The sequence below is a fragment of the Bombina bombina genome, chromosome 3, assembly GCF_027579735.1.
Source record: "Bombina bombina isolate aBomBom1 chromosome 3, aBomBom1.pri, whole genome shotgun sequence".
NCBI lineage: Eukaryota > Metazoa > Chordata > Amphibia > Anura > Bombinatoridae > Bombina > Bombina bombina.
Window position 1 is genome coordinate 738,771,145 of NC_069501.1, and position 12,749 is coordinate 738,783,893.

General features: G+C 35.6%; 1 protein-coding gene across 1 annotated transcript in view; it reads left to right on the forward strand.

Moving 5' to 3' along the window:
• ABI3BP (ABI family member 3 binding protein) overlaps positions 1 to 12,749 on the forward strand; it is a 533,245-nt gene that overhangs the window by 508,943 nt on the left and 11,553 nt on the right. Inside the window, exons 68-70 of the mRNA XM_053707567.1 lie at positions 2,167 to 2,196; positions 9,603 to 9,764; positions 10,438 to 10,560. Of these exons, the coding sequence (XP_053563542.1) occupies positions 2,167 to 2,196; positions 9,603 to 9,764; positions 10,438 to 10,560 (315 nt within the window). The remainder of the gene's footprint in view (positions 1 to 2,166; positions 2,197 to 9,602; positions 9,765 to 10,437; positions 10,561 to 12,749) is intronic.

Genomic DNA, 12,749 nt, shown 5'->3' on the forward strand with positions numbered 1-12,749 from the left:
GAAACTTTGCCCCTCCTGGTAGGATTATATATCCCATACGTCACTAGCTCATGGACTCTTGCCAATAGGAAAGAAATTAATTTATCAGGTAAGTTCTTACATAAATTATGTTTTTTTTGTGATGTGGGGGGCTGGCGGTTTAGGGGTTAATCAGTTTATTTAGTGGCAGTGATGTAGGAGGCCAGAGGTTTAGGGGTTAATAACTTTATTTAGTGGCAGCGATGTTGGGGAGCGGCGGAATAGGGGTTAATAACTTTATTATAGTGGTGGCGATGTCGGGGAGCGGCGGAATAGGGGTTAATAACTTTTATTAGTGGCGGGGATGTTGGGAGTGGCAGATTAGGGGTTAATAACTTTATTTAGGTGTCAGCAATGTAGGGTGTGGCAGATTAGGTGTATTAAGTAGGGCTGGGCGAATGTTTCTAAAATTTCGAAATTTAAAACTAATTTTTATACATTCGTTCTAATCTAATTTTGAATGTTTATATAACATTCTAACATTCTATTTTCAAATTTTCGTTTTCGAATTTTTCAATAAAATTTGAAAATATTTGTTCGAATAATAGAATGTTTAGTTATGTATTCATTCAATTTTGAAATGTATTATTCGAATTGAAATGTGACATTCAAATTCGAATGTAAGATTTAAATTCAAAATACTATTTCTAGTCTACAATTGTATTAATAAATGTAATATATGAATTTGAATGCTACATTCGAATTCGAATGTCACATTCGAATTCTAAATAATATTTCTAGTCTAATACTGTGTTTTTTAAATGTAATATTCGAATTCAAATGTCACATTTGAAAAGTATTTCTAGCCTAATATTGTTTTTTAAATGTAATATGCGAATCTCATATTCGAATTCGAACGTGACATTCGAATACAAAATATTATTTATAGTTTACAACTGTGTTTAATAAATGTAATATTCAAATTTGTAAAGCTACATTTAAATTTGAATGTAACATTCGAAATAGTATTTCTAGTCTAATACTGTGTTTTATAAATGTAATATTTGAATTTGAATGTGAAATTCAAATTCAAAATAGTATTTCTAGTCTACAATTGTGTTTTATAAATGTAATATTCGAATTCGAATGTGACATTCGAAAACTGTAAATAACATTCGATAATAGAATTTTTAAGAATATTCGTTCTTATAAACATTCTATTATGTAAATCGAATTTCTACAATAACATTTGTTCTAACATTCGATTTCGAATATAAACATATTCGCCCATCCCTAGTGTTAAGAATCTGGGTTTATGTTAGGGTGTTAGGTTTAAACGTAACTTTTTTTTCCCCATAGACATAAATTGGGTTGCATTACGAAGCTTTTCATTCCGCGCTTCAGGTGTTAGTTTTTTTTCTAACACTCTCTCCCCATTGAAGTCTATGGGGAAAGCGTGCACGAGCACGTATTCTTAGCCCTTGGATTTTGTGCGGTATGGAGCTTATCGCCACCATATCGCACGCACAAGGAGGCTTTTCAGAAACTTGTAATGGAATCTAGGCGTGTATGATTTGTGTATTTCCTATTATGACCTTTTTAGTGAAAGTTTATCTAAATGATGCCACAATGGGTTGCCATGCCAGCCGAGGGTTGTGTGTTTACTTGGAATCTGATTGACACTGAGATGGGTTATTTTTTGCTTTGATTCTTTGACCTGAAGAAGTGAACTGTTTCTTCAAATCCATTACTGAATTAGAGAAAAAAAAGAATCAGACCTTACTCATCATGTTATCCTAAGAGAGATTTTTGTTTCATTGGAACACCTCCTGCTGACTGCACATCTGGACATAATGGTCCTGTGCTGACTGAAATTATCTACACATGTAGCTTTTGTCTCTAGAATTTCTGAATTTCAAGGTTTACGGAAGTGGCAATTGACCTTTTTTGTGGTGAGGGTTAATTGATGTATTTGCACATATTTTCGACATATCAGCTTGCAATGATCATAAAATATTATTTTCTTTATATAGAAAACATGAGCAGCAGTGATTTTTGAAGAATGTAGTTTAAATGCACAGGTGCAATAACATATAGCAGGAAACAAGAAATAGATAAACTCATAGGACTGTCTAATTACATAGTAATGTGTTTGTGTATGTGTACAAAAAATAATTGGGTATTTTCTTCTTTTTTATATATTTAAAGCTGACCCTAAAGTGAGTGAACCTGTTACAGGTAAGTCTGGGAAATATCTTCTATTCAATAACGGATGAACATTCAGCTTTAAAATGTTAGTTGATGTTTACTATTTACCAAACTTTTGTCCTTGTGATCTTCTTTGTAGAAATAATGTGTTTAACAAGAATAAAATGCAAAAACATATTTTATTCTACAATAAGTAAAATGGATATTAATGTGCTGCCATGTGTTCCTGACATAAGAAAATATGACTCTTTTTTTACCAAGTGTATGGACTAAAAAAATATTTGTACAGTACTTGGATTTGTCACTAACTGGCTCGCCAATAAGTCATTGAGTGTCAAATTCCCCATTGCTCAGATAATAGTGAACAGCACATACTTGTCATATCTTTCATGTGAATGTAGATATTCAGTGTATTTTATATTTACAAATGGTTTATATTTCCAAATGGTTTAGGGTTATTTTAACCATACACAATATTTACCCAAATTGCTTATTTATCTTGTTATTCTTTGTTGAAGGAGCGGCAAAGCACAACTGGGAGTTAGCTGAATACATTTGGTGAGCCAATGAAAAGAGGGATATATGAGCAGCCACCAATGAGCAGTTATGTTCTGGTAGTGCATTGCTTCTTCTGCGCCTACCTTGGAATAGTTTTCAACAAAGAATACTAAGAGAATGAAGCAAATTGTATAATAGAAGTAAATGAGAGAGCTGTTTAAAATGGCATACTATATCTAAATCATAAAAGCTTAATTTTGTTTTTACCTTCCCTTTAACTCAGGGGTTCAGCAACCTTGACTCCCCAGATGTTTTGAAACTACATTTCCCATTGTGCTCAGACGCACTTTAGGCTGGCTGAGTATCATGGGAAATGTAGTTCCGAAACATCTGGAGAGCCAAGGTTACCTTCTCAGCTGTGGTCAATTAGGAACAGCTATAAATAGGTCACTAGAGTGTGCAGCCAATGGCTGTGTTGAATAAAACAGCGTTCCACACTTCAATTTCTAACAGGAACTGAAGACCTCACAATTTCACAATGGAATTACAGGAAAAGGGAACAAATAAAAAATGAAAGTTTTATATATATATATATATATATATATATATATATATATATATATATATATATATATATATATATATATATATATATATATACTGTATATATATATATATATATATATATATATATATATATATATATATATATATATATATATATATATATAATTAATCATTTTATATTACCATCTCAAAGTGTTTAATGTCCCTTTTAAGGCAGTCACATGACATAGGAAAAGTGGATTATCTTTAAAATTTGCCTGAAAATATTTTACTGATCTTTGCAGATTCAAATTAAGTACTATTGAATCGTCTTTTTATTATGCATTTGTCGATTATTCAGTTCTATTGTATTTAGTGGTCATTTAAAGGCAATAGGCCATGAGGAGTATATGAAGAGTTATTTATTACAGGCTTAGGAATTACCATTATTATTACTATTTACAGGCGTTCAATAGATTATCTCTACACTAATCTAGCCCAGTATGTTATTATTATTATCAGTTATTTGTAGAGCGTCAACAGATTCCGCAATGCAATAAACATAGTATAAAAAGAAATTCCTGAGGAGGAAAAAACTTAAGAGGATGCGCTTGGAACACAGGTTATCAAAGTGGGACCTACCACTTTATGATTGGGTTTGTACCCGTATGCATAAATTAAAAAAAAAAAAAAAAAAAAATTATTTTTTTATAAACAGCACAGTGTTTGGTATGTGTAAAAAATTATAATAATGACGAAAATAAATTGTGTGTAAAACAAGTGCTCAGGACAATTTGTGTATAATATTAGTGATACATTGAAATAATCAGATATCACAGATAAACAATGATATTTGTGGCGATTAGTAAAATATATAAAAAAAAAAGTACTTATCAATGTCCCAAAAATTGCTGTGATGTAAAAAATAAGTGTCCAATCCTAATATGTGAACAGTGATGTGTTCAGGTGTTTGGCGTGCTCCTCTTGTGTCCCGCGGTGCGATGGGTCAGGGTGTCTAGAATGGAAGATAAACAAGGGGCGCCAACATAGTGTGAATCGTTCAAACAACAAATATAAAAGTGATGTGCAAAAAACTACTCACAAGGAAAGTGGCACCTTAAATGAATAAGGTGCGATAAAGCAGGCTGACATTCAAATTCCAGCAGTCAGTACGCTGGAGGTCTCACCCAGAGGACCTGTGGAATCCAGATAGGCGTCTAGAAAGTAGCACCCACGTTTTTCAGGGCCAATGGCCGGACCAGGTGAGCTGCAAGCTGATAGGTGTGTGCAGAGTACAACAAATCAATTATAGGGATCAAACGGGTAGAGGGCCCTGCCAAGAGTCGCACTGTTGTAGTCAGCTCTTAAGAAGTTGATCTACAAACAGCTGAACTCTTAGGCTTACATGCTAAGGGGGTTCAAGGGGATAGCAATGGAGGAGAGGAACTGGTATAAAGAAATGTTAGTGTTGTTTGTATGCATCCCTGAACAGTAGAGTCTTTAGGGAGCGCTTGAAGCTTTTAGAACTAGATGAGAGTCTTGTAGAGCGAGGCAGAGAGTTCCACAAGATGGGAGCCAGTCTGGAGAAGTCCTGTAAATGGAGTGTGAGGAGGTAACAAGAGGGGAGGAGAGTAGGAGGTCATGAGCAGAGCGAAGGGGACGGGAGGGAGAGTATCTGGAAACAAGATCGAGATATAGGGGGGAGCAGTGCAGTTGAGGGCTTTGTATGTCAGAGTGAGAATGTTGTGTTTAATCCTAGAGGCAAGAGGAATCCAGTAAAGGGATTGGAAGAGAGGTGCAGCAGATGAAGAGCGACGTGTAAGGAAAATGAGCATGGCAGAGGCATTCATTATGGATTGTAAAGGAGCTAGGTGGCAGCTGGGGAGACCAGAGAGGACAGAGTTGCAGTAATCGAGGCGGGAAAGGATGAGAGAGTGGATTAAAATCTTAGTTGTGTATTGTGTAAGGAAATGTCTAATTATAGAGATGATTTTAAGGTGGAAACGACAGGATTTAGCCAATGACTGAATGTGAGGAGTGAAAGAAAGATCTGAGCCAAATGTGACCCCAAGACATCGGGCATGCAGAGTAGGGGTAATGGTTGAGTTTTCGACAGTTATAGAGAGATTGGGGGTGGAGACTTTGGAAGAAGGGGGGAAAATAAGGAGCTTAGTTTTGGAGAGATTTAGCTTGAGGTAGTGAGAGGACAGCCAGGAAGAGTTGTGAGAAAGACAGTAAGTGACACAGGTTAGTAGTAGATTTGGGTGTCGTTGGCATACAAATGATATTAGAGCCTGTGGGACTTTATTAGGGAACCTAATGATGAAGTGTAGATTGAGAAGAGAAGGGGACCGAGGACAGAGCCTTGCGGTACCTTGACCGAAAGTGGTGACGGGGCAAAGGAGGCCCCAGAGAAGGCTACACTAAATTTATGGTTTGACAGGTAGGAAGAGACCCATGAGAGGGCTGTATCACAAATGCCAAAGGATTGGAGGGTTTGAAGCAAAAGAGGGTGGTCAACAGTATCAAAGGCTGTGGACAGATCAAGGAGGATAAGCAGAGAGAAGTGGCCTTTGGATTTTGCTGTAAGTAGGTCGTTGGTAACTTTAACGATTGCTGTCTCTGTGGAGTGATTGGGACAAAATCCAGATTGCAGTTGGTCAAGGAGGAAGTTTAATGTAAGGAAAAGGGATAGGTGTGCATATACTAGCTTTTCGAGAAGCTTTGAGGCAAGAGGGAGTAGGGAAATAGGGTGGTAGTTAGATGGGGAGGATGGATCAAGAGAAGGTTTTTTGAGGATAGGTGTGACCAGTGCATGTTTCAGGGATGAGGGAAATATACAGGTGCTGATGGAGAGGTTGAAAATGTGTGTGAGTATAGGGGTTATGGTAGAAGAGAAGGAGGGGAGTAGCTGTGAGGGGATAGGGTCAAGTGGACAGGTAGTGAGTTGAGAGCGCAGTATAAGTGCAGAAACTTCTTCCTCAGTAACAGGGGAGAAAGAGCTAAGTTTATGCCTATGTGGGTTGTGGTTGATTGCAAGGGGGTGAGAGAATGGAAGTATGTTGAGAGCTGATTTCATTTCTGATGGAGTCGATTGTGTTATTGAAGTGTCTGGCAAAGTCTTGAGCTGTTGTATTAGGAGTTGGGGCTGGGCGGAGAAGAGTATTGAAAGTGGAGAACAGACGTTTTGGGTTTGAAGAAATAGTAGAGATAAGAGTAGAGAAGGGCAGAATAGTATTAGTTCAAGATGAATTCGTAAGGAAGATTTTCTCCAGTGACACTCAGCAGTACGGGAACATCTGCGTAGGTACCGTATCAGAGTAGTATGCCAGGGCTGAGGATGAGTGTGTGAGATTGTCAAAGATGGAGGTAAGGGTGGAATTATAGTGGCAGATATATTGGTCAGGGCAGGAAAAGGAGGCAATGGATGAGAGGTTTGAGGGAATTAGCAAGCTGTTGCTGATCTAATGACATAATGCTTCTGTGAAGTCTGCGAAGTTTGCTGTGAGGTGTAGAAGGGAGTGTTGTAGGGAGGGATGATATGTTGCAAGTAAGGAGATGGTTTTCAAAAAGACGAAAAGGGGAGTTTGTGAAGTTTGAAATAGTGCATTGATAGCTAAAGATCAGGTCAAGGGAGTGACCGTCTTTGTGAGTGGGAGAGTCCGTCCATTGTGACAAACCGAAAGGGGAAGTGAGTTACAGAAGTTGTTTTGCAGAGGAGGCAGTGGGATTGTCAGGAGGGATGTTGAAGTTGCCAAGAATGAGGGCAGGTGTGTCTGAGGAAAGGAAATAAGGTAACCAGGGAGCCAAGTGATCTAGAAATTGTGTTGAGGAGCCAGGGGGTCGGTATATCACTGCAACACGTATAGAGAGGGGAGAGAATAAGCGAATCATGTGGGTTTCAGATGAGGAAAATGTGAGGTAAGAGATGGTATGTATTTGTTGAAAGGTGCAACAAGAGGAAAGTACCAGACCTAGTGTGGCTGAAGTGGAGACCTCCATGTGACAGAGCAGCAGTTGATGCTGTGTCTAGGCGAGAGACCTAGGTTTCTGTTAGGAGCCAGAAGGTTGAGGGAGTGGGAGATAAAGAGGTCATGTATAGAAGTGAGCTTGTTGCAAGCAGAGCAAGAGTTCCAGAGTGCACAAGTGAAAGGGGTAGTGGCTTTAGATGCAAAAGGAATGTTAGTAAGGTTACCAGAGTTTTGTTTTCTGGGTCTATGGAACGGTACACATGGATGTGCACAGCTAGGAAGCTGTTGGGAACCAGGATTAGGGGAGATGTCACCAGCAGTTAGTATAAGCAAGTGGGAGAGTGACATTAAATGAGATACAGATTTGCAGTAATGAGACTGTTTTTGAGAAGAGGTGCAGGGGGGAGAGTGTTTAGGAATAGGTAAAGTTCATGAGTACAAAAGTAAGGTGAGTTTAAGAGGGATGGGCTAATGAACAGTGCAGGTGGAGGGGGAGAAGGATTAATTGAATAGTGTAGTTTGTTATAGAGACAAGAGGTAGCAAAAAGGAATATGAAGATATTCAGCATTTTTACAAAAGTGGGAACCAATTAAACACATAAGACACAATATTACAGCAGCACTTGCATAAGGAAACAATGAGATACATAAAACATAATATTACTAACGTACTTGCCTTATGTCTTGCCCCTTGTCCAATCCTTGTTGAATTATTGTATAATTCTTATCTTAGTGCCTCACTTATAAAATGTTCACTTAATTCTTGTATAATTCTTATCTTAGTGCCTCACTTATACAATGTTCACTTCAGAAATGTGAACATATGTTATTGTAACAATGCACACTGCCCAGGCAATGAACCCCCAGTTCAATGCACAGCCCAAGCTAATATTAAATATATAGGCAGGGCAGTCAGCTGAGTCCACATGACAATTAAGAAAACATTAGAAGACATTTGGATAACATTACAACAAATGCAGGACTAAATTAACAACCTAAAATCATTTTGCTCAATATACAGTACATATACACATACCAAAAGAGAGTTACAGGAATGGAGAGAGAACTGATATGCAGTGAATAGGTTGCAGATAAGCAGGGAATCTATTCATGTACCACATAAAGCATCTGAGTGTGGTTAGAGGCAAACTGCAATGCAAACACAAATTTAGAAGTTCTTTTCTCCACAATTTTGATTCAATTTTATCAAGAAAAAAACAGATTTTTTTTGTTTAGATTTCTTTTACCAGACATGAAAAGAACAAATAGACATCAACATGTCAGATATTTTATTTCTTTTTTTTCCCTTATAATTCTGTAGCTAATAACTAAATGTTCCTAAGAAATGTCAAAGTATATCCACAGAGCTTAAATAACGCATATAAAATTTAATGACTTGACAGGAGGTGCATTCCAAGACTACGTCAGCAATGTTACTGAAGTCTCACATCAGAGAGAAAATGTACTCTTGTCATGTATTTCTGTTATGCACATGTAAAGGAAATTTGTGTTTTTCCTATATAAAAAGGTGTAAAGTGCAGCCTGTGCTCAAAAAATCTGTAATATAGTGAAAATATTTTTGCCTGAAAAACATTAAAAGAGACAGTGAAGTCAAAATTAAACTTCTATGGTTTAGAGGACATGCAAATGTATACAACTTAGTTTCCAGTTAACCTCTATTATCAAAGTTGATTTGTTCTCTTGGTCATTTATTTTCTGATAAGAACAACTCCAACAGCCCTATTGGTAGAGAAACAAATGCATTTTCTAGTTCAGGCCAGGACCATTCATGAAAAAAAACAACAACCTCTAAGGCATTTTGATATGTCCTGCAAAATAAATAAATAAATTACAAAAGTATTTTAACCAGATAAACAAGTTGGAATCCTAATACATTGAGAGAATATAATATATTAATGGGTGTTTTATTGCTTTCAGTATTTCACAGACAAATATAGAAAATATAAAGTTCTTAGGTAGAAAAAACATTGACTTCAGTTGTACAAACTTACTGTACACCATACTGGTAAATCCTGCAAATGCAATACATTTTTAAATAAAAAATATTAGTCTGAATTCCCCCCCCCCCCCCCCCAAAAAAAAAATAATAATAATTTATTGTCGAAAATGCCCCGTGCTTAACTAAATAGTTCATATTATGGGGCCGATCTATCAAGCTAAAGACTGCTCTGCTACATAACTTGCTAGCGGCCACAAATCTGCAGGAGGCGACATTGCACCAGCAGTTCACAAGAACTGGTGCGTATGCTGTTGGCATTTATCGATGTGCAGCGGACATGATTCACTGCATCGTATCATGTCAGCTCGCACTATGATAAATCTACCCCTTTGAATACTATTTCTAAGGATGATTCACCAATAACTTTGTATAACTTTGTTTTATTCTTTTACTTTTTCTAGGAGGAAAAGATGCTATCTGGACAGAAATTAAGTTTAAGTCAGATTCCTATTCAGAATGCAAAGGAAAACAATTTGTGAAGAGAACGTGGTACAAGAAATTTGTAGGTATCCAGTTGTGTAATTCTCTGAGATACAAGATATACCTCAGCGATTCACTTTCAGGTAACCACTGATTCTATTTATATTATATTAACAACATTAATATTTATTGCCCTTCTTGAACCAGTCATTTGGCTAGATTTTAGCAAATATTCAGGTTGAACTTCTAACCTGGTAATAAATCACATTCTACTCATACCCAGTGACAACCAGTGTTCCCTTTAAGGACAGTTTTGTGAGTGGCCCGGCAGTGAAACAGTTAATTAGAGCAATTAGGACCCACTACACAAGGTGAGGTTCCCTTATTAACTGTTTCACTGCTGGACCGCTCACAAAACTGGTCTTAGAGGGAAAACTGGTGACAACCCTTGTAGTTTTACACTGAAATGGTCTCCAAAGATTGAAAGATTGATTGACTGTGAACTGAATCTTGCCTCCAATAGAAATATTTAATATTATATATATATATATATATATATATATATATATATATATATATATATATATATATATATATATATATATATATATATATATATATATATATGAGTTCCTTTGTTGAAAGATTATGGTTTCACAAAGCGCATGCTAAATATAATTCATTCACAGGCAATACGTTGAAAATAAACATGAAATATATGAAATAGAAGAAAAAGTTGAATGTCATACTATAAAATGTTGTTCTTCGATAATTACAAATTTGGTATATTTTTACATTTTGTGATTTTTCTTGTAGGGACATTTTATAACATAGGAGATCAGTCAGGATATGGAGAAGACCACTGCCAGTTTGTAGATTCATTTCTAGATGGAAGAACAGGACAGCAACTGTTACCAGAACAGCTAAGCACCAAAAAAGGTAATACACGTCCTAATTACATTAATACATGAGGCAAGAAGCTGTAAGATTAGACGTTTATTTATTGGACACTTATACCACATATTTATTCAAATTTAAATTGTTACGAGTATGAACTTGGCTGTATGTTTCTTCCTACTATATAAAAACTATTCTTTCAATGTAAAAGGGACAGTAAAGTCAAAATTAAACTTTCATGAATCAGATGGAGCATGCGATTTTAAAATTTTTTCCAATTTATTTGTTATCAAATTTGCTTTGTTCCTTTGGTATCTTTTATTGAAGAGTAAAACTAGGTAGGCTCATAAGAGCTCAGGGGTGTGCATGTGTCTTAAGTACTCTATGGCAGCAGTGTTTTGCAACATTGTATAACAAATAATGTTGCAAAACACTGCTGCCTTTGAGTACCAAAGACACGTGCACGCTCCTTAGCTCTTTTGGGCCTACTTAGTTTTACTCTTTAATAAAATAAAAAAAGAGAACAAAGCAAATTTGATAAGAGAAGTAAATTGGAAAGTTATTTAAAATGGCGTGCTCTATCCAAATCATGAAAGTTTAATTTTGACTTTACTATCCCTTTAAAGGGACACTGTACCCAAAAAAATTCTTTCGTGATTCAGATTGAGCATGAAATTTTAAGCAACTTTCTAATTTACTCCTATTATCAAATTTTCTTCATTCTCTTGGTATCTTTATTTGAAATGCAAGAATGTAAGTTCAGATGCCGGCCCATTTTTGTGAACAACCTGGGTTGTCCTTGCTGATTGGTGGATAAATTCATCCACCAATAAAAAAGTGCTGTCCAGAGTACTGAAACCAAAAAAAAGCTTAGATGCCTTCTTTTTCAAATAATGATAGCAAGAGAATGAAGAAAAATTGATAATAGGAGTAAATTAGACAGTTGCTTACAATTGCATGCTCTTTCTGAATTACAAAAGAAAATCTTTGGGTACAGTGTCCCTTTAAGTGCACTGTAATACGATCCTACTGACAAGTTTCTCAAATTCAAAGTGACATTCATTACTACCTTGAGTCGCCCAGAAGACTTTGCATTCCCTCATTTCCTGCGAGTTTTAGTTCACATGTTATTTAGGCAAATATTTGGGAAACAAAGCATAAGACACACAGAGATTGGTGCATTTTGTATGGGTTTTCATACAATATAATTTTGAGTATAAATAAACTGGTGTATTGGCTAGTACATTTTTTTCCGTTCTTGCTCTTGTGAGACATTAAACACTTTGAGATAATAATATAAAATGTTTAATTATATGTAGTAAAACAACTTTACAGTATACTTGTATTATTTATTTTGTTCCCTTTTCTTGTAATTTTAATTCTGAATATTGCGGGCTTCCCAAATTCCTGTTAAAAGTGGAAGTGCAGACACAGTTGTAATCCGCAGTCATTGGTTACACAATCTAGTAAGCCATATATAGCTGTCTCTAATTGGCCATAGCACAAAAAGAAAGTTACAATATAGCAGTTCGCACTGCTTTATAGACAATAAAATGTTACCCTTATTTTTTCAATATTTAAACAACTAATATATCTTTGAAAAATACATGTATATATTACAAATAAGAACAAATACCATGGAGATGTGGATAAGCTCTGAAAAAAAGATAGCTTTTTTTGCACTATCTGTATATATTGAAACATAAATTATAAAATATAAGTTTTAATTAATTAATAAAAAAAAAACAGCAAGATTTGAAGAGAGCGACTTGCTGCTCACACACTTGATTAAAAACACACCTCCTGTGTAATTCTGTTTCAATTTCACGATAAGTGAATTATGTTGTAACTAGAGTGACATTCATAATATCTTGTTAGAGGTAAAATGATAAACTACTTTTTAGAAAACCACAAGTACTGTGTCTTTAAATAGTTTGAAACGATTGCTTAACATTAGCTATCAGCTCGGTTAATACAGATTACGTCTGCACAGTAATCCACTTTATGTACTAAGTGTACTGAGTAAACACTGGCTAGTATAGTTTTCTCTAAAGAAAATTTTTGTTTTAAAAATATTTTGCTCTTAATACATCATTCTATCAATGATATATTTTTCTTGGTGTTTCTATATCTCTTTAACAACAAATATATCTACTAGTACTAAATATACAAAAAGATTATGATTATAAGCTCTGTATGGTGAACTCTATTTTCATCAAGGGCATATAGAT